Raw genomic sequence first — 23,795 nt, 5'->3', positions numbered from 1 at the left:
CGAGCTCATTAAGTGCTACCTGCTTGCTCTGCATCTCACAGGGAGTGACGAGCAATACAGCCCAGGTGCCAAACTCAAACCACGCTTCATAAATAAAGATAATTTTAAATTAAATGAAGTCTAAGAGTTGTCTGTCAGAAAAAAAAACGTAACTTAAAATATGCAAAAGTTTCAAAGTTTGAGTTGCAGGGTTTTCAGACGTGAAATCGTGCAACCTTTTTTTTTGGAAGCCCAGAACCCTTAACCCATCTCCGTCCCTCCTCCAGCCTCCGTGGGGGTGAACAGCAGCAGCTTCAGCAGCTCCTCCTCAGGGGTCTACCTGGGGGGGAGCTCGTCGGGCGGAGGGGGAGGCATCGGCGGCATCGGCGGCATCGGCGGCATCGGCGGCATCGGCGGCGGCAGCGGCTACGGGGACATCGACGGCTACGGCAGCGGAGGGGGCAGCAGCGGCGGGAGCTACGTGGTGAGCTCAGTGTCCAAGGTGAGGTCCAGCTCGTCGGGCGGCACCAGGAGGACGCAGGCCGGCGCTGCCTCCTCGCCGGCGTTCCGGGACAGGAAGATCGTGTCCAGCCGCTCGGGAGGCTACGACGGTGAGTGCCAAGTTCAACACACACACGCACGCACGCACACACAGGCACGGGCGCGCATGCACGCACACACACACTGGTGGCGGACTTGGCATGGAGTTGGCAGGGGTTTTGGACTCGGGACAGAAGACTGAGAAAATAAAAGGAAACCTTTAATTGGACACGGGGGTCCGGTTTTCACCGCTCTCCTTCCTGACCTGTTGTGTTTTCTACCAGGAAGCTCCAGCGGTAACTCCTCGCCCGAACTGACACGAAAGGATTATGGAAACTATTGTGGGTTGAGTGCAAAGACAAAAAACAGCACGTGATCACCGCGCTCATTTCTAATTGTCCACCCGCCGTGGTCACCTTATGCGCTTGTTTTCTTTTCTGTGTGTGTGTGTGTGTGTGTGTGTCGTGTGTGTGTGGATTTTAGGCTCCGGCGCCTCCAGAGGGCGGAGTCAGAGCAGAGGTGGGTCCAGTAGCGCTTCCACCTTTTCTCCTTCTGTTTCCGCTCCGTCGCAAATTGAAAAAAGTGGTGTCGTGCGGGAATTTGGACTTTACTGAATCCGGATTCTTTTGTCCATTTTTGTCCGTGTGTGTGTGTGTGTGTGTGCGCGCGCGCGTGTGTGTCTTTCTTTCTCACAGAGAGTGAGATCCGGGCCAGACTGCAGAGTGCCTCCCCCACGGCCTCCAGATGTAAGACCTTGATCCGCCCGCCAGCGGTTGTGCAATCGCTCACAAAGCATAGAGCGTCTGTGTGTGAACATTCTGAGAGCGGAACCGGTCGGGTTCTCCTGACACGGAATATGCACCGGACTTTTTGTTCTTTGTACAATGCCGCTGCCAAAATCACGTTTTTTTGGAGGGGGCGGAGAATTTATTGGGCGAGGAAAATGCGGTTCATATGTGCATGTGACCGAAAACATGGATTGATACAACAATTCTAATAATATGCATCAGGGAGCGACCCGCACGGTACCACTGACAACGATGAGTCTGAATCCTGAACTTTAAGTAGTGACTAAATCCATTACTGTCACTGAGACGTTACCTTTCGGGTCAGAAGCAGAAAATGAATATCTGGCACTGGTATCATTGTTGGGAACAGTCCGTCTCTAATACTCACCGACCGAACTGCAGGTCTTTATTTTAATTGCTTTGTAATTTTTTTTAAATTCCCCTTCTCAACCCAGTCGACAACTACAAATGAGAGATCATGTGACAGGTTAAGTGCTACGTAGAAAAAAAACCCTGATTGACTACGCCTCAGCACAAGGTTGTTCTCCATGGGAGGTAGGGGTGTAGCGGAGCAGGCAGCGGCGTTGTACGCCTCGAGGTTCTCACGGCCGCTGTGATTGGTCGTCAGGGACGGAGCTGGACGACGTGAAGCGGCTGCTGAACGCGGGACGCTCCAACAGCGTCAGCCCCACCCGCTCCTCCACCCGCTCCACCACCCTGCCCGTGCCCAGGAAGGCCGCCGTCGTGGAGGGCAACACCGCCACCTCTCAGTCGGGTAGAGGGCGCCAAACGCCGAGCAACGCCGCACAACACAACACAACCAAAATACACAACACAACTGTACAGCACAGCACGTTACCCAACATAATATAACCAAACAATACAACACAACCAAAATACACAACACAACTGTACAACACCACCAAAATACACAACACAACTGTACAACACAGCACGTTACCCAACATAATATAACCAAACAATGCAACTACACAACACGGCATAACCACAAAACGCAATATAACACAACACAACACAATACAGCTACCTGGCAAACCGCACAACACAACACAACACAACTTCGCAAAACAGCCGCACTCACAACAACACGACACAACACAACACAATCATACCACACAACACAACTCAAAGCAACAAAACCACACAATAAATCTACAACAGAAAAACACTGCACAACACAACCATACAACACAATACGATGCAAAACCAGCACACAATACGATACTATACAGCGCTACACAACCGTACCACACACAGTACAGCTACACAAAGCACAACACAGCTGCCCAGCAAAGCACAGCACGACTGCACCACGCTATGTTATACAACACAACAGCACAACACAAACGCACCACGCAACACAACTCAACGGAACACAATCAAACAATGCAACTACACGACAAAACCGCACCACACCACACAACAATCCATTGAAATGTGTTTTGCGGCCTTTACAATCCTCATGACTCGTTGACTGTTGTTCTTCTTTCCTGTTTCCTGCAGTTTCCACTCGCTACGAAACGAGTGTGAGGTCGGACGTGTATGATGGAAGTTTGAAAATCGGCCAATATGACACGGTTTTGGATGCCGGTCTGTTTGACGCAACGGGGAAATCAGGCCAATATACCGGCAGTTTGAATTCCGGTCAATATAACACCGGTTTGAATTCCGGCCAATATACTGCCAGTTTGAATTCTGGTCAGTATAACGGCAGTTTGAATTCTGGTCAGTATAACGGCAGTTTGAAGCCAGGCCTCTATGTGGGAACCGCAAATTCTGGCCAATATGAGAGCAGCCTAAAATCCGGCCACTTTGAGGCGAGCACCAAGTCGGGGATCTACGATGGCGGCGTGAAGTCAGCCGGGCACGATGGCGGGATCAGGTCGGGTCTTTACGACGCCGGCGTGCGGTCTGGGCAGTACGAGTCGTCCACGCTGGACTCAGCGCTGCCGGTCTTTTCCTGGTCCACCTCCACCCTCCCCTCCACCACGGTGGCTGCCAGCAGCGGCGGCTGTGGTGGTAGTTGTGGTGGCGGCGGCGGCGGTGGCGGCGGCGGCGGCGGCAGCGCCGGCAGCGCCTACGCCTACCAGATCAGCACCAACAACATGTCATCTGGACACTCCCTGCTCGCCCCCGCCGCCCCCTCCTCCTTGTCAGGTACCAGAAAATAAATAAAGTTGGACACATTCAAAGTGTCCACACAAAGGTTCCAAAACTGGGGTCTCAGGCCCCCGATGGGTCAGTAAAGGAATTGCAGTCTGCAGGCCCTGCAGCATTTTCTTTCTAAATATTATATTACTATATAATATTTATTATATAATGATACATACGATATAGACCTAAGGTTTAGAAAAAAGTCAGACTGTGCTTCGTTGCATGGAACTTTATATGGTAATATAAGTATGATAGCAGACCAAAACTCTAGTTTTCATAGAAGAATTTTGTCAAAAAAGTATTTAGATGAAAATAAATAAAATGTTATGGCGTGATACTGTTTTAAATTTCACATTCACTTGAACACAGTAACAGACAATAATGAATTGTCCGCCGCCATAAATGATACTATTTCTAATGAAATGCTGTGTTATTTGGAATGCATTGATTAAGTTTTACTTTCTGATCCAAAAAAGTAATTATAAGTAATACGTTTTATTTATTTTCTTTTATCTCATTTTCATCTTTGTGTTTCTCTTTGCAGTCTATGGCTTCCAGAATAACCTGGCACCATCATCGGTCGGTGTGCTCACGACCAGTGGAGCCAACATAAATGCGAATGCTGGAGGTACGATGGCAGGTTTCCATTGAATATACATACATAGTATTTCCTATTGTCAATATGTATACAACTTTGTGGACAACTCTGTGTGTGTGTGTGTGTGTGTCTGTGTGTGTCTGTGTGTGTGTGTGTTATTAGGGTATGGAGTACAGAAGAATGTCTCAAACAGCAGTGGTGTCGTCAGCACTGGAGTCTCTACAAGTAAGTCTGTAGCTGATAAAAACTAAAAAAAACAAACAAAAAAAACAATTTAGGCACGGTACATGGTAGCAAAATATAATAAATATTAAATTTATAATAATTTGTATTGGCATTAATAACATCACATAACTTTAGACTTTCAGAGCTTCATTACTATCAACGATGATTCTAAGCCCTTCAGTGACAAATTGAATGTTTAATGAGTACAAATGTGATGCATCATATAACTTGAAAATACATCAAAAGCTCAAAATCAAATTTTTTAATCTAGTTATGTATTTTTATTTTTTTTTATGTTTTTAATCGTGGATTTTTCAAAAAGTAAATAATGTTGGACACGTTCGTGTCCACACCAAGTTTTTCCACTCACATAGGAAATAGGCATATCCTAAAACAGGGGTTTGCTGCCTTCCTTTGGTTTGGGAAGGAATTGCAGGGGTCTACAGTAAAATTCCTATTTTTTTATACTTGTGCTATTATTATTATTATTATTATTATTATTATTATTATTATTATTATTATTATTATTATTATTATTATTATTATTATAAGGGGTCCCTTTTGTTATCGCTGGGATTTTTTTTCCTTTCGTCTTCTCAGCATTTTTCGGGCTAAAAGTATCTGGAACACGACAACCGCAGTACGCACAGACATGGCTGAGGTCTCGTTAAACTGGGACGTTTCAGACGTCTTGTCGTTTGAGTTTGATCTATGTCGATGTACATTTGAAGCATCAATTTGTGAAAAACTGTCTGAATCTTATCAGAAGTGGAAGAACGTTGAGGCGATTTGATTAATTTCAGCATCGGAGGCTTTGTGACATCATGAACTGATGTTATGTAAGTCCTGTTTCCGTCTCTACTCATTTGCATTTGGAGGGTTGCACTGTGTCGACCGCAAAGTGGTAGCTTATTATTATTATTAGTAGTAGTTGTATTACTATATTGTTATATACGTATGTATTTTCAAATATAGGTGAATTTTATTTTGTTATAAGGTTTGCACTTTTATATCAGCAAGGCTTAAGATAAATGTTATATTTATTAAAGTTAATAAAGTTAATTTCTTCCCAGCAGCCACCAGAGCTCAGACTGACGATGCCTTTAAGAAAGACGTAAAGTACCTGCTGTCGGATAAGGAGAACTTTGCAGCCAAGAGGGACACAGAGACACTGATCCTGGCCAAAGACAGCGGCAAGCACTTCACCAGCTGCAGCACCGTCGTGGGCAGCGGTCAGTCAGCTCTTCACTGTCCCCTGGTGGACACGCTGCTCACTGCATGAAGCATGCAGCCTCTCCCCAAATACACCGAGCATCTTATCTGCACTTTAGGTTCCAGATAAACAACTTTAACTCAAATCAAAATCAAATCAATCATTTTTCAACTTTGGAATCTACTGAAATTGGGTATAGCCTTACTAGTCATTTTTAAATGATTCTAGCTTTTTTATTATTATTATTATTATTATTATTATTATTATTATTATTATTATTATTATTATTATTATTAGGGGTCCAAGGGGCCCCCCGGCTCAGGTGTAGTTTAAACCGCTATGTAACAGGGATCTCATGGTTTAAAGAATCAAGATTCAAGATTCAAGATTTTTATTTGTCACATGGATACAGGTATGCAGTGAAATGCAAAGTAACAGTGCCAACAGATCCAAATTGATCCACATACGGAGCAGAGATTAGTGAAAAACCGAACAACTTTGACCCAAAATATTCAGTTGGTCTTGATTAACCGACACGTCACACGTCTCGTTCGAAAGTGAACGAGATGAGATTTACAGTGAGATGCTTTATGACGTCATCATAATATTTACTATAAATGTACAGAGTCCGGTTGAGAATGTCCAGTTGGACCGTGTCCAGTGAGCTGCGTGGACCGGGACACTCTGTAGTCTTTAGACGTTTCCAAACTATCGATGTGCATTTATATAGCTCCTTACCTGGTAGATGTCAGTAGATCTGTTCAATTGATATTTTAAATCTGCGGTCCACATTACTTTGCCGGATTAAAAATAATAAAAAATAAGCCTTAAAATGTCGTCAGTGTGTCCCTCGAAAACACTGTGTGCGACTCAGAGACGCGTTCGAGATCCAGCGAGGCGTCAAAAAAATAGAAGCCGTGCAATGGTTGTTACCCACAGAAATATCACTTTTGTCGCATTTCATGGAAATGGCTTGTATAATAAAACTTGTGGAATTTTGGAAATATGTCAATTAAACTGATATCGTAAATCAATGTAAATACGTCATAATTGATGTATATGACACACAATATCTACCGTCACGGAAACTCTGGATGTACTTCAGTGCAGCAAGGTAAGATATAACAATGACAAAATAAAAAACAAAATACTTTTTTGTAATAAACATCACGTATAAACATTGTCCTATAACTACACTTAACAAACTGTAAAACTTACCTAAAACGAATAGGCTGGACCCAGTGTATTTCTGCCTGCAGCTATATTTATTATTATTCGTTGTGATACTGTTGTTGTTGTTGTTGTTACTACTACCATTTGATTACCTTACATTGATGTTAAGCACTCTGTTGCATGTTGTGTATGAAAATTGCTGTATAAATACAGGTTATTATTAAATAATAATAATAATAATAATAATAATAATAATAATAATAATAATAATAATAATAATAATATTAAATAAATATACAAAGAAATAAATAATAATACTATTCTTCTTCTTATTCTTCTTATTATTATTATAGTCATGTGATGGGGATTGCAATCACATCAGGTAGTGTCAGGTAGTGTCCATCTATCTCGCGCACACACACACACACACACACACACACACACACACACACACACACGCAGACACGAACACATGCACACGCACACACACACACACACAGCATGTGTTGGCATGTTACTAAAGGTGAGATTAATCACTGGAATTCATGGATACTATTTGACTTTAATTCTCTTCAACATCAATTTTAATCCGGCTCTGTTCCCACAGGGTCGCTCTCGGGAGACTCGATGAAGAAAGAAAAGGTTTTGTCCAGCTATTCCGAGACGATGCCGCTCAAGTTAGACGCCGGCAATTCCTACTGTGAGGCCAAATTCCAAACAACTCCCCTACAGGAATGCATTACTATTTTACCATTAAAACGAAAAAAAACAAAACCCCAATTTGTCCTTTACGCAGATGGATCGTCAGGAGTGTTGATGAAAGACAAGTCAACATACGCAGGTATCATAATGTAGCTGACACCAAACATCCCATTGTTTATTATAATATCATCACTCGTGTTAAACGATCTTATTAATCGCTCCAGAGATCCACGAGGATGACGGCTGTGGGGGTGGAGCGTTCTGCTGCTGTGGTCCCTCGTGCTGCTCCTGGTGGAAGTGGCTGCTTGGCCTCCTGCTGCTCTCCCTGCTCCTCCTGGGGCTCCTGTTCGGCCTCATCGCACTGGGTGAGTCCTAATGTATAATAACAATAATTAAAATAATAATAATTATTATTATTATTATTATTATATATTTATATAATTATATCATATTTATAGACCAAAGAAAATAATATAATATAATATAAGGGTTACTATTTAAAAATAAATTTACAACTGGACAGCTGGAAGACATAAAAATAAATCAAGACTCCAGAATGTCCCCTCTTTGCGGCCTCATGTTTTAGCTTGAAAGGTCCGGTGAACAGGGATTCATGTGTCGCTGACAACTTGGCACCAGGAAATGTTCCCTGTTTCCCGGAGCAGGACTGAAAACTGACTCTGGCCGCTGGTGTCACATGCTCACGAAGCCACGCTGGTATTCATTGTCACCAGAGCGGCGCCGGGCAATGCTGCCAGATGACATCACGGATTAAAGTCTCCTTTCTCTGCTCGGGAGAAACCTTTAGACAAATTGAAATGAAACGGAGTGACCTTATAAAGTTACTTGAAGTATAATTTGCGGCGACTCACTTTCATCGTGCGGTATCATCCATTCTCCTGTATTTTAAAGACATTAAGGCACCGCTTGTGGATATAAAAAATGAGTCATGTAGACAGTACAAGTACAATACATGAATATAAATCTCAGAATCAAAATCAGAAATACTTTAATAATCCCAGGGGGAAATTACTTCCAACTGTAAGCAGAAAATGTAGGTTTGGCCGCTTGTTTGGTTGTGCGAGACTATTTAACTTGTCATTTTAACTAGTCTCCCTAACTAGTCACTTTAACTAGTTTTTTGAACTGTCTATTTAAGGAATATCTATTTCACAATTTAACAAGACTTTTTAACTAGTCTCTTGAAATAGTCACCTTAACTTGTCACTTTAACCATAGTCTATTAAGCTATTGTCTATTGAACTAGTCTCTTTAGTTAGTCTCTTTTACCATATCCTTGAACTAGTCTCTTGAACTAGTCACTTTAACTAGAGTCTCTTGACCTATAGTTTATTTAACCAGTCTCTTCAGTTGGTGTCTTTAACCAGATCCTTGAACAAGTCACTTTAACTAGTCACTTCAACTATAGTCTCTTGATCTATAGTCTATTTAACTAGTCTCTTTAGCCAGTCTCTTTAACCAGACCATTTAACTGGTCTATTGAACTATTCACTTGAACTAGTCACTTTAACTATAGTCTCGTGAACTAAAGTCTATTTAACTAGTCTCTTTAGCTAGTGTCTCCAGATCCTTTAACCAGTCTCTTGAACAAGTCACTTTAACTAGTCACTTTAACTATAGTCTCGTGAACTATAGTCTATTTAACTAGTCTCTTTAAGTAGTCTCTTTAACCAGATAATTTAACCGGTCTATCAAACTAGTCACTTGAACTAGTCACTTTAAGTTCACGTTCAAGAGATTATTTGTCACATTCATATAATTATATAATATAATTAATTGTCTGTGTTGTATTAAATATACATTTAAATCCTCCTAAATGAAACTTACCTTAACTTACCTCAAGTACTTACTATAGTCTATTTGCCCTCATCACTTGAACTATAGTCTCTTGAACCATTGTCTATTTAACTAGTCTCTTTAACTAGTCTCTTTAACCGTCCACCCTGCTCCCCAGCTGAAGACGTGAGGAAGCTGAAGAATCGTGTGGCGACGCTGGAGGCAGAGTCCTCCGTCTTCGCCGCCCGCACCAGCCGCTTCTCCGCCTCTGGCAACGACATCCACCTGATCAACTCCGGAACCTACCTGGATGGTGGCGGGGCCCACGGCCGCAACGACAACACGCTGCACACGGGCTCCTCTGGACACGCTGGGACCGGAACTGGACTGGGCATCGGTGTCGGCGTCGGCGATGGCACCGCCGCTGGTGGTGCTGGGACCCACATCGATGTAGGGACTGGGGTCAGTGGTGGAACCGGTGGCCATAGTGGAACTGGCACTGGCTTTGGTTATGGAACCGGTGTCTATGTTGGAACTGGTGGCAATGGAGGAACTGCTGCTGGTGGAGGAACTGGTGCTGGTGGAGGAACCGGTGTCAGCGGAGGTGCCGGTGGCCGTAGTGGAACTGTAGCTGGCACCAGTCATGGAACTGGTGTCCTCGTTGGAACTGGTGGCGGTGGAGGAGCCAGCGGCGGTGTAGGAACTGGTGCTGGTGGAGGAACTGGTGTCAGTGAAAGTGCCGGTGGCCGTAGTAGAACTGTATCTGGCACCAGTTATGGAACTGGTGTCCTTGTTGGAACTGGTGACCGTAGTGGAAGTGGCGTCAGCGGTGGAACGGGCACCGGCGTCATTCTCGGAACTGGTGCCGGCGCTGGCGGCGGTGCGGACTCGGGCTTGGGCATCGGCTACGGATCGGGACACCTGGACCCCATCGCCCTGCAGTGGACCATCCAGAACCTGCTGCGAGCTGAGATGCAGTCGCAGTCGTTCAGAGGTAGCGTTGACGTTGCACAAAATTACTTCAAAACGCAAAATTCTCTCTGGTTGTAAGATTGGATTGAGAGAGTCTCACAGTCCTAAATCTGCATTGAGCCTCAGGAGGGTTGAAGAGACCCATGACCCTCTGTGCGGAGAGTGAAGGTGGCCTTTTTTTCTGCTTTCCATTGACTTCCATTCGATTTGAAAACCTGATCTGTGAAACGTAATCCTGCCTATATTGTGAAGCAGGTCAAAAGGTGCCATGGAGGTCAAGTCAGAAGAGGACATGGCTGTAAATCTAGGCCATCATATTTATTAAGGTTCATTAAGACTATAAACAAAGTAAGCAGGATGACTTACGAGAAGCAAAGACCAATGACGGTCAAAATGGCTGCTAAAATTCTCCCAGCCCTGCTTCCACGTAGGTACCCAATCAGACAGATGTAGAGGCTGGGAGCGTGTTCCAAAGTGGACAATTATCGCATGAGTTTAGGGGTGTGAGCCAATAAAAGTCTGATAATATCTATTAGAATCAGCGCATTAAATAGATGTTTTCTCTACTTCCACTCTTACAGCCATCATAGCGTCCTCTTCTAAGGGAGAGAGAGGAGAGCCCGGGCCCCAAGGTAAAACGTCCAATACCGATGGCAGGATATTCCATTTACATTCATTCCTTATTCTTAATGATGTCATCTGTTTACTATTCTGGTTATGCAGGAAGTCAAGGACTGAAAGGTCAGTGTTGTATTTTATGTTACCGATGCAATGTAAAAAATATCAATTCGACTTCTTTCAATAAAATTGTTCACCTTGTTTGTCTCCATGGTTAAATTCCATATTACATTTGCATTGCAGGTGACAGTGGGTTCCCTGGACTGCAAGGTAAGGAAAAGAGCTTCACTTTATTAACGTGTATACAGTGTTGGAATCCTGTTCTCGTCATTAATATTTCCAACCTTTGACCCAAGGTGCGATGGGCCACGCCGGCCCAGAGGGGCCCAAAGGACAGAAAGGAAGTGCAGGTAAAGTAGTAGGGTGGAGCTGGGTGGTCCTGCAAATCAATTTAGATGGGTCCATGTCAATGACGACACTGACAACGGACTCCACGCTCTCTTCTCCAGGGGACCCTGGCATGGACGGGCTGCCGGGCACCAGGGGCCGTGAGGGCCCACCTGGCCCCAGAGGAGAGCCAGGAACACTTGACAGAGGTGAGTGATGTCTACGGTAATACCAGAATATTGAAATGTATCATTTCTGCAGTTGAATTACAGTACAGTACATCCTATAAATGCTAAATCTTATTAGAAAAAAAAAAGAAATGCAACTAAGGTGCGTGAGCTCACCTTTTTTTCATTCGTCGCTGCAGGTTTCCGTGGGGAACCGGGCTCCCCTGGTCCCATGGGACCTAGTGGACCAGCCGGCTCTAAAGGTGAGAAAACGAGGGCACCCAAAGGTGGAAAAAAGGGAAACGGAAGCTTATTTATTAAAAACCTTTGTATAGAAAAACCTTTCTATGTGTCTTTGATGTGACGGTTTCCGATCAATAAAAGTAATTATCAATCAGCCAGTACCATACCACATACAATTAATTTGTCATGGTGTGGATTGGTGTGTTTCTCTACAGACTATTAGCATTACTTAAATTAAATAAAGTTAAATAAAATAAAATGAAAAATAATAAAATACAAATATACATATAAAAAAAAATACAGAACAGAAATGTATATAACAGAATATACAAAATGTGATTCTATGCACAGGATACATTACTGGTATAGCTATATAGGGTATATGGGATAAGTTAATTCAATATTATTTTAATATATTGCAAAATGTATTGTCCTTTTATTGGTTTTAGGACTTTTTTCTTTTGTAATAAAAAGTTCCCAAAGACATTGATTGAGACTGTTATTACCACATATTGACACCATGTTGTTGTTGTTGTTGTTGTATTATTTTGTTGTATTATCTTGTTGCTGATGGTCCTGGTAAAACCCTGCCTTCTGCTTTCCCAGGCTCAGCGGGCGCCCCCGGGATTTCTGGGATACCAGGTCAGTTTCGCCTCGATGTCCTCCTCCTCCCCAGTCCTCTTCACACTGTATCTGCTCGTTGGAAAATTACACCTCACATCCTACAAAAACCCCAAAATCCAATACTAACTCAGGAGAACAATCTCTACCCAGGTCAACCGGGTTCTCAGGGTTTCCGAGGCGAGGCAGGACTTCCTGGGCCTAAAGGTAAAAGAAAACGAAAAAAAACAACACAGGAAGTTCACACCGTCCAGCAGATCAACGCTGCCTGCCCAATGTAATAGGAGAAATGCACGGATACTGTGGTTGACGTTCTTACTGTTTTAACTCGGCAGGAGACAGAGGCTTCACCGGATCGCAAGGACTCAAAGGTTTGTTGCGGCAGAGCGGATACGAGAGGTAAAACAGGACGACTGTGACGTTGGGGTTACCTAAGTGCTTTTAAATCTGTCTTCATTTCAGGTGACCACGGTGATAAAGGACAGCGGGGTCTGCAAGGTGAGCATGCCAGATCGTCTGGAAGGACACACAAACAAACAAATGAATATTACTGTAATGTTTTTGGGCATGTTACTGTCTATTGCTTCATTGATTTGTCCCCTCCCTCAGGTGAGGCTGGATTTCCTGGAGAGAAAGGAGAGAAGGGATCAACAGGTGAGTTGGTTAAATTATTTTTTAATTTGAATTTTTATTTTAATTATATATATATATATTTACCTTTGCTGTCAACAGGCTTGGCATACAACACTGGGTATTTGTATGTCATTGCATCCAAGACAGAGTTCATCTGCAAGTGAAGTTCAAATTCTCAAAAGTATTTTATTTAAATGGTGGCCTGAATGGTTTATCCCTAAGATGGGTGTGGCTACCCTTCTTTTTCATGAATATAATGAATCAATTAAACATCATATCATCCTAACCAAATTTAAAAAACACTTTAATTTCAAAATAGCCTCAACCTAATAACATGATCAATTTTGTGCCAGTTTGTCTTTTCAAATTATGGTTTTCTGGCTCCAGTCGTGTGAGGTTGTAGTGACTCACTTCGTCCACCAGGTGGTGCCAGAGTCAGCCTGGAAGAGGCAACCTCTTAAGGCCTTATTTCCCATCACCTTTGGTTTCCCACCCTAATGGACCTACATCTTTGTAGTACACTGAAAAGACAATGCCAATACTTAATTGGCACTTTTAAAATAAAAAGGAATGACCTTTTTCGTTGTTCTCCCGCTTTTTGTTTTTCTTATTTGCTGTCATTTATTTCTGAAACAGGGGCTGCTGGAATCGAAGGTCCGAAAGGCCCAAGAGGTAAATGAAACTATTTTAACGTGATACAGTGCGACTGAAATTAGATTTATTTTTTCATTTTGTGCACTGTTACTGCACCGTGCACGGCTGATGACTTACTGAGCAAAATTGTGTTTGATCCTCAGGTGACCACGGGCTTTCAGGGCCACCGGGGCTCAGAGGGCCTCCCGGTGCTCCTGCAGATTCTGCACTTCCAGGTAAACCAGTGGAAATATCATCTTACTTGATGCTTCGACGAGGTTAGGGTGTGGTAACTGATACTTGTGTCGACTTTTGACATCATTCTAAATCTTAAAACAGCATTTGCCGTACGTAATGAGACAAATAATAGAACGTCCACCCTACGAAGAGCTATCTTTTACTCAAAGCGACCTTTTATAAGATAGCTACCTCCGTAGGAAGCAAAGGATTGGGTACCGAGTTAACATTTTTGCTTCATTTTCAAGTTATTATGGGCTAGTGCTTCCCCTCGTGGTCAAAAACAAATAAGACATTTCAACTTTGAAATCCATTCTAGCTTACAATTTTGTGATATAAATGGACATTTCCTCCATATTTCTAGGTCCACCCGGACTTCAAGGACCCCCAGGTATCCATCCATCAATGCTCTTGCTCATTATGCATAGTTTGTTTTGATATTTTTGAGATCGAAGAGCTCAGACCAAATTTGTCACTTAAACCGAAAACATACACGCTCTATTTGTTTTAAGGTTTACCGGGAACACCGGGACAGCCAGGGGCCAAAGGTAAGACCTTTATCAACTTGAGAACTGAACTGTGTAAGCTCACAGCAGGAAGCTGGGCTCCACTTGGTGCAGTTTGCAATTGCTTGCAGTTGTATGGAGCGGATATGAATCTGTGCTGCTGCTTGAGGACGTGTCTGTTTCTGTTTTAGGTCAAACAGGCGAACCAGGGAGAGTCATTAATGCAGGTGAGTGGACAGATGTTTTATTTACACTGTTGTATTTAGGGGGGAACCATTTCTGTATTGATTCTCTTAATTCTCTGATTCAAATAGTGCGACCATGTAATATGTAGTATGTAGTATGTAGTATGCCAATCTGCATATGCAGGGAATGTCTTTAAATGCAAATGGAAGCAAACCAGAAGGGTCAAAAAGGGCTGTAATTCAGAAGGATCCAACCGCTCGACATCATGAGGAATTATTAGCCACTGCTCGAGGCGGTTAGAGAAATCTGGTGAATTAGGCTAATATCAATTCTTGACACTACGGCATATTATGTTTAAATTTAAATGTTTGATCTCCTTCGTGGGTTTTCCAGCTGGCTCCAGTTCTGTCGCCATCCCTGGGCCCCCCGGGCCCGCCGGACCTCCTGGGCGCTCCGGATCTCCTGGATTATCAGGTCATTGACGGCGGACGAAACCCGTCCTACATTCTGAATATACACGATCAAACCCTACAAGAAGGAAGCGAGGCTGTGTAATACATTATATTTGATCGAGAAATTAAATGTGTTTTTTTTTCCTTCTTCTATCCATTCTGTTGATTTGCTTCCTCAGGCCCCATTGGTCCTGCTGGACTTCCTGGGCGACCTGGTATGTGGTCACACTTCAACAATCGATGAAATAATGATCATATGTTTTCCTAGGCCGTTTGAAAGCAAATCTCGTGTCTTTGTGTGGATTTCCAGGCGCTAAAGGTGACAGGGGCGACCAGGGAGCTGCAGGGGTTACAGTGAGAACTTCAGAAACCCTAAGCTCGTCCAGAGCTGAAAGTGAGTGATTTCAAGATGTTTTTTTCCCCTTGGGATGAATTACTTAACCCAATTACTTAAATTGGCGCACTGCTTCCTCAATCGATATTTTTGCTTTATTTGTTTCCATATGAGTCGTACACATTACATTTAATGTGTTTCTCATTACTTTGTCTATTATGTGTTGGATTGACTGACTCACCTGTACGTTGTAAAAGAATCATTCAATGGCTTTTCATGGGCTCTTTGCTGCATCTCCAGGACAGTACGGCGCATCAGGAATCGCAGGCCCACCCGGCCCACCTGGACCCCCCGGGCCTCCAGGCCGTACAGGTACCATATTGTTCGGACCATAATGCACAAAATTACGTTTATTTGTCGTCTTTGTTGTTCGAGACCTGCATGTTACTTGAAATCATCTACGACAGAAAGCAGGGTGACGCAGGGGACTCCCACGTACAGTATATTTCAGCAAAGCCACGTTCATTTTAAAAACGTCTGTAAACTCAACATTGTTTCTTTAGGGGATTCAAGATCAGGACCTCCGGGGCCCCGGGGTCCGCCCGGCGAGCCTGGTAAGTCTCGCCTTTTGGTCACCCTGGTGACTTAATAAAACCAAACCCCCAATGTCCACAAATAAAATACTAGGCTACAGATTAGATAAGTATAGATTAGATTGCTTTATATTATAATATGTTCTATTTGATTGGTTTGGTTAAGATTAGAACGTTTTAGAACATTTTAGATTAGAACTATTTAGCACATGTTGTATTAGACAGATTGGATTAGATTATGTTATGATGGATATATTAGATTAGATTAGATCAGATTAGATCAGATTAGAACAATTTGATTAGATTACATTAGATTAGAACATATTAGATTAGATTAGATTAGAACGTATTAGATTCGATTAGAACATATTAGATTCGATTAGATTAGATTAGATTATATTAGATTACATTAGATTAGATAAATTTACATCAGACTGGCACTGATTATATTACCCGGGTTAGATTAGATTGGATCAGATTGGTTTGGATTTAATCAGATTTAATCTATTCCATTCGATTCTATTAGAAGGTTTCGATTAAATGAGATAAGATACAACTGTAATCTCCATGGTTGTCCGTCGGATGTTATGGTAGATAATATGGCAAAAATTGTCATTGCAGAATTAAAGAGCAATAATGTGTCATTGCTTTCATTGTTGATGTCCAACTGTTGATAGCGGCTCTGATTTTTAGGATATGGAATACCAGGACCGAGGGGGGAGAAAGGGGAATCAGGCAGCTTTCTGCCCAACTCTGGTACAATCAATGATAAAAAAACATGGTTTTATTGTGTGGACATTAACATGGATTACATACCCCAGCACTACTTGCTGCTTAAATTATAGAACATGTTGTATCGCTTACAAAACACTTTGACCCTGTCCCTGTTACAGGAACATACTTTTCAGGACAGCCAGGACCCCCTGGACCTGCCGGGCCCAAGGGATCAACTGGTGAGGCTTTTGTTGTCAACCCAACAGTCCCAATTTTAAAATCTAATGAAAACAACTTTGTGTTACAATATTTTTGACGTCTCTCCGATCATATTAGGTTCTCCTGGACAAAGAGGGCACCAAGGTAAATACCTGGGGGGGGGGGGGTATTTTTAAAGGGTCATTTTTCCTTGTTATAGGTCTGTTTAATTTGAACAGATATAGTCGTAAATCATCAGTGGAGACAAGCATTTGGTCACTGCCTCATTTTGTGTCTGTCTAAGGTGAACCAGGACAGCCAGGACTCCCAGGCACCCCAGGGAGATCAGGAGGCTCTGACAGAGGTAACCCTGCCCTGCATCTCATACGTATACACATATACAGTGTGTGTGTGTGTGTGAATATATATATATATATATATAAATAACCGGGCATTTATATATATACAGTGGGGCAAAAAAGTATTTAGTCAGCCACCAATTGTGCAAGTTCTCCCACTTAAAAAGATGAGAGAGGCCTGTAATTTTCATCATAGATTCACTTTGACTGAATGGACAGAATGGGGGAAAAGAATCCAGGAAATCACATTGTAGGATTTTTAATGAATTAATTGGTAAATTCCTCGGTAAAATAGGTATTTGGTCACCTACAAACAAGCAAGATTTCTGGCTTTCACAGACCTGGAACTTTTTCTTTAAGAGGCTCCTCTGTCCTCCACTCGTTACCGGTATTAATGGCACCTGTTTGAACTCGTTATCAGTATAAAAGACACCTGTCCACAACCTCAAACAGTCACACTCCAAACTCCACTATGGCCAAGACCAAAGAGCTGTCAAAGGACACCAGAAACAAAATTATAGACCTGCACCAGGCTGGGAAGACTGAATCTGCAATAGGTAAGCAGCTTGTTGTGAAGAAATCAACTGTGGGAGCAATTATTAGAAAATGGAAGACATACAAGACCACTGATAATCTCCCTCAATCTGGGGCTCCACGCAAGATCTCACCCCCTGGGGTCAAAATGATCACAAGAACAGTGAGCAAACATCCCAGAACCACACGGGGGGACCTAGTGAATGACCTGCAGAGAGCTGGGACCAAAGTAACAAAGGCTACCCTCAGTAATACACTACGCCGCCAGGGACTCAAATCCTGCAGTGTCCCCCTGCTTAAGCCAGTACATGTCCAGACCCGTCTGAAGTTTGCTAGAGAGCATTTGGATGATCCAGAAGAGGATTGGGAGAATGTCATATGGTCAGATGAAACCAAAATAGAACCTTTTGGTAAAAACTGAACTTGTCGTGTTTGGAGGAGAAAGAAAGCTGAGTTGCATCCAAAGAACACCATACCTACTGTGAAGCATGGGGGTGGAAACATCATGCTTTGGGGCTGTTTTTCTGCAAAGGGACCAGGACGACTGATCCGTGTAAAGGAAAGAATGAATGGAGCCATGTATCGTGAGATTTTGAGTGAAAACCTCCTTCCATCAGCAAGGGCATTGAAGATGAAACGTGGCTGGGTCTTTCAGCATGACAATGATCCCAAACACACCACCCAGGCAACGAAGGAGTGGCTTCGTAAGAAGCATTTCAAGGTCCTGGAGTGGCCTAGCCAGTCTCCAGATCTCAACCCCATAGAAAATCTTTGGAGGGAGTTGAAAGTCTGTGTTGCCCAGCGACAGCCCCAAAACATCACTGCTCTAGAGGAGATCTGCATGGAGGAACGGGCCAGAATACCAGCAACAGTGTGTGAAAACCTTGTGAAGACTTACAGAAAATGTTTGACCTCTGTCATTGCAAACAAAGGCTATATAACAAAGTATTGAGTTGAACTTTTGTTATTGACCAAATACTTATTTTCCACCATAATTTGCAAATAAATTCTTTAAAAATCAGACAGTGTGATTTTCTGGATTTTTTTTTCTCATTTTGTCTCTCATAGTTTAGGTATACCTATGATGAAAATAACAGGCCTCTCTCATCTTTTTAAGTGGGAGAACTTGCACAATTGGTGGCTGACTAAATACTTTTTTATCCCACTGTATATATATATATATATATATATATATATATATATATATATATATATATATATATATATATATATATATATATATATATATATATATATATGTGTGTGTTTATAAATTGATGATTTTTTTTTTTAACAAAACCCTTATTATTCTCCACAGTTATGTCCTATGCTGGGGGTCAAGGGCCACCCGGAGTCCCTGGGCCTCCTGGACCTCCCGGACCAATGGGACGGAAAGGTAAATCGCCGAATAAAGAATGAGGAAAATGCCGGGTTATTTTAACGTCCATTTGGATTTCTCTTTATTGTAGAATGTGTTTTCACTGCCTGCGTGCAGCACGTGTTATGTTATATCTACAGCAGGTAGTGATTCTGTTGTTGCGTCTCATTTCAAAGGGGACACTGGAGCCCCTGGCGCTCCCGGCAGCGCTGTTTCGTCCAGAGGTAAACTCGTAAACTAACCACTGTACCGCGCACATATCAAAGTATTTTGTTCACTGCCTCTGATGATTATTAATTCTATTATTATTCTTATCAGACTCATCAGTCTCCGTCAGGACAGGACCTCCTGGCCCCCCTGGTCCTCCTGGGCCTCCTGGCCACTTCTCCTCCTCAACCGAGATGCGCCATTACATCACAGACTACCTAAGTACGAGCCTCACTGGAACTTCCTCCGCTGCCGCAGACCCAGAGTCGGGCAGGCTCACGGTACCTCAGAGATGTTGGATGATGCAGGATAACACAAGACACATGTCCTCCACAGGTAGATACAGCCAGTCTTCCATCCCCGGTCCCCCCGGCCCCCCCGGGCCCCCGGGACTCCCTGGATCCTTCTCAGGTTCTTTGGAGGACCTATCGTCCCGTGTCCTCGTCTACCTGCAGCGTAAGTTCTGTCGCCGGAGAAGTCCTGGTTTGGGCGTGTCAAAATGTGGTCACCCTACATTCAATTTGACCAGTGTTGAATTGTGTGGCATTGATTCAGTTCACAAAATAGTAGTTTAGCCTTGACTCAGGTTAGGCTCGTTGAAGCTGGTCGCCAGGGACGAAGGAACCTTTGCCTGGGACTAGAAAACTCGTTGCTAGGCCTTACTGCTAAGATTGCTCCTATCTGAGGTAGTATAGTAACACGAGGGTACGATAATCTGAGTTCATGGACCCAGCCCGAGTTGCGACCAATAGTCATGGTGGTGAACGAGACGTTGCATTGACACTGTCGTGGCATTTCAGGTTCAGGCTCAGGTTTCGGTGCAGGAGCTCAGGGTCCTCCAGGGCCGCCTGGCCCCCCTGGTTCTGGTTCCCTGACCCTCAGTGGTCTCATCGTCATGCTGCAGAGTAAGTACATCACAAAATCTAGCGAGAATTGAACCTCTTAGGGTGTTCCCCCAAAAGGATGTCCAACTGTTTTGACGTCTGCATTTTAGGGGACGAGGTGAGACGATATTTGACAGGCCCGCAGGGACCGCCGGGAGCTCCAGGACTACCTGGGACGCCGGGAACATCTGGAGGGAGCGTGGCCAGTTATAACGTGCAAGAGATCGCCACCTATGTCTTCCGAATCATGAACGGTGAGGTTTTATCACGGAACACTAAGCGTCACCCTCGATCTCTCTCGGCTTCACTGCATTACTCACTGTCAATTTTATACAGTTTCTAGTCCGGAAATCCAGAATGAAGTTAAGATATTTGAGGCTGAACTCCCCCATGTATTTTTTTCCCCTTTGGGTTTGATAAGGTCCATGGTTGACTGCGATATAAATGACATCCATGACAAATGCTCGTGAAATACGAAAGCCTTTTATGACAGTTCAAGTTTCTTAACAGGTTCCTTTGTAATACCAGCCCTGCTTCCAACCAAGATAACTTTCAGTCCCAGGAACTTTTTTCAAGGAACTAAAAGGTTCCTTGTTCCGTTGTTGTCTGCGTTTCCACTGCGGCCTAAAGACTTGGAAGCTTATGCAAATTTGTACGCTGACATAGGAAAGGGCGACGTCTGTTTTTACACGTCATTTCCGCTCAGTATGTGCATCGTTTTGGACGAAACATGAACCGCGACATGTCTGCGACGTCTCGGTTCCAACGACACCTCATCTGTGCGCGTACCCCTGGCGATCGTCCTGCGATCGCTCTGTTCCGGAGACTTTTAGCCCAAAACTTCAGAGAATAATAAAAATCCGAATCGAGGATGAAATAATTAAACTAATAAAATGGATAGAGAAAGACAACCAAGTGAGAGTGGAATATCAGGTTGTCTCTCTTCCTTTATCCATTTTGTTCTTCTGTCCTTATATTTAACGTAAAAAAAACCTCTCACAATCAAGATTTTATTATCAAGTTTGAAACATATTGAAAAACATGAGTTCACACAGAGGGGATCAACCCTGGGTCTACTGTGTAGGAGTGTACTCCCCACATTACACACAGTGTGGTCATGCATGTAAGTCTGTTCATATATATATTTACAGTCTGCGTTTTCTTTGTCTTTTGTTTTTTTAATTATCAAAACAATAAACGGAAAATGGGTAGTTTTCCGTTTTTTGTACAAACGGAACATTATTTGAACAAAGAACGACCAGTACATAGTTGGTTTGCCGCAGCAGATTTTTTGAAGTGGCGTCTGAGATAAAATGCTGCGAGTACTTGACCGAATTCAGAAATGTTCAGCGCTGCAAGCCCCGCCCCCAAAGTTTCCGGGCTTTTGAAAAAGTACGACGCCCTGAGCAGGGACCAAAAAGTCGAATGGCGAATAATGTCCCCGAACTTAATTTGTCCCCGTGGTGGAAGCGCACTGAGTTCCTCCAAAGGTTCCTAGTTCCTGGAAAAAGTTCCTCTGGTGGAAACACAGCTTAAGTAGAACCAGTCCAGAACCCAGTGGGGTTCCCCGTTCCCCGCAGGGGTCATCAGAGTGACCTTCGTCTTGCCACGCTCTGTGGACGGCAGACTAGACGCACCTCACAGACACACTGCCTCATTTCTGACTGGATGATATTCGATGAGCGTGGCGCTGATCTGACTTGCCAGCCGCCCGTGTTGTTCCCCTCTGCAGAGAGAGGTATCACTACCGGTCAGCCTGGACCACCGGGCCCTCATGGACCTCCAGGCCCCCCAGGTCCTGGCTTCGCTACTGCTACGATTGACTACTCTGCCCTCATGAGAAGTAAGACTCTTTCAGCCTGGCTTTACACATTAAAGGAAGATTCCACTCTGTGTTTTTTTTCTCTGCTGAGTTAGTCTGCTAGTTTAACTGAGAGTTTAGGTAAACGTCATTGTGATGAATACCTCAGCCCCTTTTGCCCACAGTACAAAGAGTAAGACTAGAAGGTCCATGTGGTATAAGATGTATTGTGTGTAATGATGCTTTGGCTGACTCCTGTTTGAGACATGCAGGTAATATACTGTATATCCGTATTAAACAAGGGGCTCGCTAATTGTCTTCGTCGTGTCCTCCACTTCCTCAGATACAGAGTTCCGCACAATGGTCAGCCGATCAGCAGGACAACCAGGCTCCCCTGGCATCCCGGGGCTGCCTGGTACTCCAGGCCCTCCAGGGCCTCCAGGACTCTCCACTTCCATGGTGTACGGAAACTCAGGGGGCGCTGGCTACAGAATGGAGGACATCCAGAAATACCTGCAAAGTGAGTGGGCCAGAAAAAATAAATAAACAAACAAATAAATAAATAAATAAAAAAGAAAAAATATACAAGTATATAAATATATGAATGTATATATATTTATATATAATAATTTGTTATTTCTTTGTACAGCTCATTTAGATTAAAAATGTTTTTCCCCATTATGCAGTACTGTCCTACTCATTGAAATAGCGTCTCTCCTAGGCTCTGGGTTCAGAGGTCTTCCCGGTCCACCCGGCCCTCCGGGCCCCCAGGGGCCACCAGGGGTTATCCAGGGAACACTGTCCTACAGTGGGAACAGCCAACGTGACAGCATACGCACTGAACTCCAGCAATACCTCAGCAGTGAGTCCTCTCTGTGGTTTAATCTACATTAGTCAAGTCGCTGCGGTGGAATTGAAACCAAATCTCACATTTATTCACAGACGAAAACATCCGCCGTAGCATCGTGGGACCCCCAGGTCCTCCGGGGCCCCAGGGTCCCAGGGGTTACACTGGAGAGCGCGGGGAGCCGGGTTATCTTCTGAACAGTGTCCAGGGTCAGAGCTTCTCCCAGGGCGGCTCTCGCCACGACGGCGAGAAGCGCCAGATCGGCGTCAGCCAGATCGACGTCAGCCAGTTGACGGAGACGCTGGACTACTCCAACGTCGCCGCGAGGGTCACGGATTACATCAAGAGTGAGTGCGACGGCGTTCTTTTTAATTGATATCACTCAAGAAAAGCCATATCCACGGCAGCTCCGACCGACTCGATTCTCATGGCTCCACAGACCAAGGCCTGCTGCAGGAGTACCTGGTTCAAGGCCCCGTGACGGCCAGCGTCAGAGCGGTCCAGGGGCCTCCCGGGCCCCCCGGCCCCCCCGGGCCTCCCGGCTACAGCCGCGTGATTGGCTCCTACGGCAACGTCACGGCTGACCTCATGGACTTCTTCAGAAGTGAGCACGAAACGGACACCCTTTTTTCATGTTTCCGCGAGAGCTGATCGCGGCATCGGCTGAATGATGTGAAGACGTGAACGGAGTGAAGATCGCTCTTCGTCGTTTGGTTTCACCTCTCTCTCTCTCTCTCTGTCTCGTGCAGCCTACGGAACCATCCCGGGCCCCGTGGGAAGACCTGGTCCAAAGGGAGACAGAGGCTATCCCGGGCCCAGGGGTGACAAAGGTACAGTTGAACAGAGCTCCTGACCCTTTGAGGAATCTGCTACGGCAGCCTCTGCAGAGCGCGGTTGAATATTACGTCCAATTCGTGGTCATCATTCGGTGGTCAAAGCATGGCCAAATATACTTCCTCAGTTGCTGGCTGACCGACGGAGCTTTGGGTGGTTTAATTTCAGGTGATACCGGGAGTCCAGGCGCACCGGGGTTCTCAGCGTTCCACACCGTACAGCCTCAACACCGGGTCCAGAAGAGAGAAGCAGGTACCTTTCACCTCA

The 23,795-nt window shown here is 44.1% G+C and overlaps 1 protein-coding gene across 4 annotated transcripts in view; it reads left to right on the top strand.

Moving 5' to 3' along the window:
• Window positions 1–23,795, top strand: part of col17a1b (collagen, type XVII, alpha 1b) — a 29,271-nt gene that overhangs the window by 4,255 nt on the left and 1,221 nt on the right. For 2 of the 4 annotated variants that reach the window (XM_080016347.1, XM_080016345.1), the window contains exons 5-55: window positions 267–590; window positions 804–860; window positions 1,003–1,038; window positions 1,215–1,265; window positions 1,936–2,082; window positions 2,832–3,485; window positions 4,027–4,110; window positions 4,243–4,305; window positions 5,379–5,537; window positions 7,299–7,391; window positions 7,488–7,532; window positions 7,618–7,758; window positions 9,369–10,184; window positions 10,744–10,794; window positions 10,886–10,903; window positions 11,024–11,050; window positions 11,137–11,190; window positions 11,290–11,376; window positions 11,535–11,597; window positions 12,184–12,219; window positions 12,352–12,405; window positions 12,534–12,569; window positions 12,661–12,696; window positions 12,808–12,852; window positions 13,468–13,503; window positions 13,629–13,700; window positions 14,066–14,092; window positions 14,214–14,249; window positions 14,399–14,434; window positions 14,787–14,867; window positions 15,025–15,060; window positions 15,156–15,239; window positions 15,480–15,551; window positions 15,743–15,793; window positions 16,466–16,528; window positions 16,666–16,725; window positions 16,823–16,849; window positions 16,989–17,048; window positions 18,896–18,973; window positions 19,132–19,179; window positions 19,274–19,384; window positions 19,499–19,618; window positions 19,963–20,067; window positions 20,157–20,300; window positions 21,779–21,889; window positions 22,191–22,367; window positions 22,569–22,709; window positions 22,790–23,041; window positions 23,134–23,298; window positions 23,444–23,524; window positions 23,697–23,780. In XM_080016347.1, coding sequence (XP_079872473.1) covers window positions 267–590; window positions 804–860; window positions 1,003–1,038; window positions 1,215–1,265; window positions 1,936–2,082; window positions 2,832–3,485; window positions 4,027–4,110; window positions 4,243–4,305; window positions 5,379–5,537; window positions 7,299–7,391; window positions 7,488–7,532; window positions 7,618–7,758; window positions 9,369–10,184; window positions 10,744–10,794; window positions 10,886–10,903; window positions 11,024–11,050; window positions 11,137–11,190; window positions 11,290–11,376; window positions 11,535–11,597; window positions 12,184–12,219; window positions 12,352–12,405; window positions 12,534–12,569; window positions 12,661–12,696; window positions 12,808–12,852; window positions 13,468–13,503; window positions 13,629–13,700; window positions 14,066–14,092; window positions 14,214–14,249; window positions 14,399–14,434; window positions 14,787–14,867; window positions 15,025–15,060; window positions 15,156–15,239; window positions 15,480–15,551; window positions 15,743–15,793; window positions 16,466–16,528; window positions 16,666–16,725; window positions 16,823–16,849; window positions 16,989–17,048; window positions 18,896–18,973; window positions 19,132–19,179; window positions 19,274–19,384; window positions 19,499–19,618; window positions 19,963–20,067; window positions 20,157–20,300; window positions 21,779–21,889; window positions 22,191–22,367; window positions 22,569–22,709; window positions 22,790–23,041; window positions 23,134–23,298; window positions 23,444–23,524; window positions 23,697–23,780 — 5,535 coding nt within the window. The remainder of the gene's footprint in view (window positions 1–266; window positions 591–803; window positions 861–1,002; window positions 1,039–1,214; window positions 1,266–1,935; window positions 2,083–2,831; window positions 3,486–4,026; window positions 4,111–4,242; window positions 4,306–5,378; window positions 5,538–7,298; window positions 7,392–7,487; window positions 7,533–7,617; window positions 7,759–9,368; window positions 10,185–10,743; window positions 10,795–10,885; window positions 10,904–11,023; window positions 11,051–11,136; window positions 11,191–11,289; window positions 11,377–11,534; window positions 11,598–12,183; window positions 12,220–12,351; window positions 12,406–12,533; window positions 12,570–12,660; window positions 12,697–12,807; window positions 12,853–13,467; window positions 13,504–13,628; window positions 13,701–14,065; window positions 14,093–14,213; window positions 14,250–14,398; window positions 14,435–14,786; window positions 14,868–15,024; window positions 15,061–15,155; window positions 15,240–15,479; window positions 15,552–15,742; window positions 15,794–16,465; window positions 16,529–16,665; window positions 16,726–16,822; window positions 16,850–16,988; window positions 17,049–18,895; window positions 18,974–19,131; window positions 19,180–19,273; window positions 19,385–19,498; window positions 19,619–19,962; window positions 20,068–20,156; window positions 20,301–21,778; window positions 21,890–22,190; window positions 22,368–22,568; window positions 22,710–22,789; window positions 23,042–23,133; window positions 23,299–23,443; window positions 23,525–23,696; window positions 23,781–23,795) is intronic. The other 2 variants (XM_080016346.1, XM_080016348.1) reach the window with 2 other exon arrangements.

Source organism: Zeus faber (genome assembly GCF_960531495.2).
Source record: "Zeus faber genome assembly, chromosome: 16".
Classification (NCBI taxonomy): Eukaryota; Metazoa; Chordata; class Actinopteri; order Zeiformes; family Zeidae; genus Zeus; species Zeus faber.
Note: the sequence above shows the minus strand (reverse complement) of the source record. Positions and strands in the feature narration are given on the sequence as shown.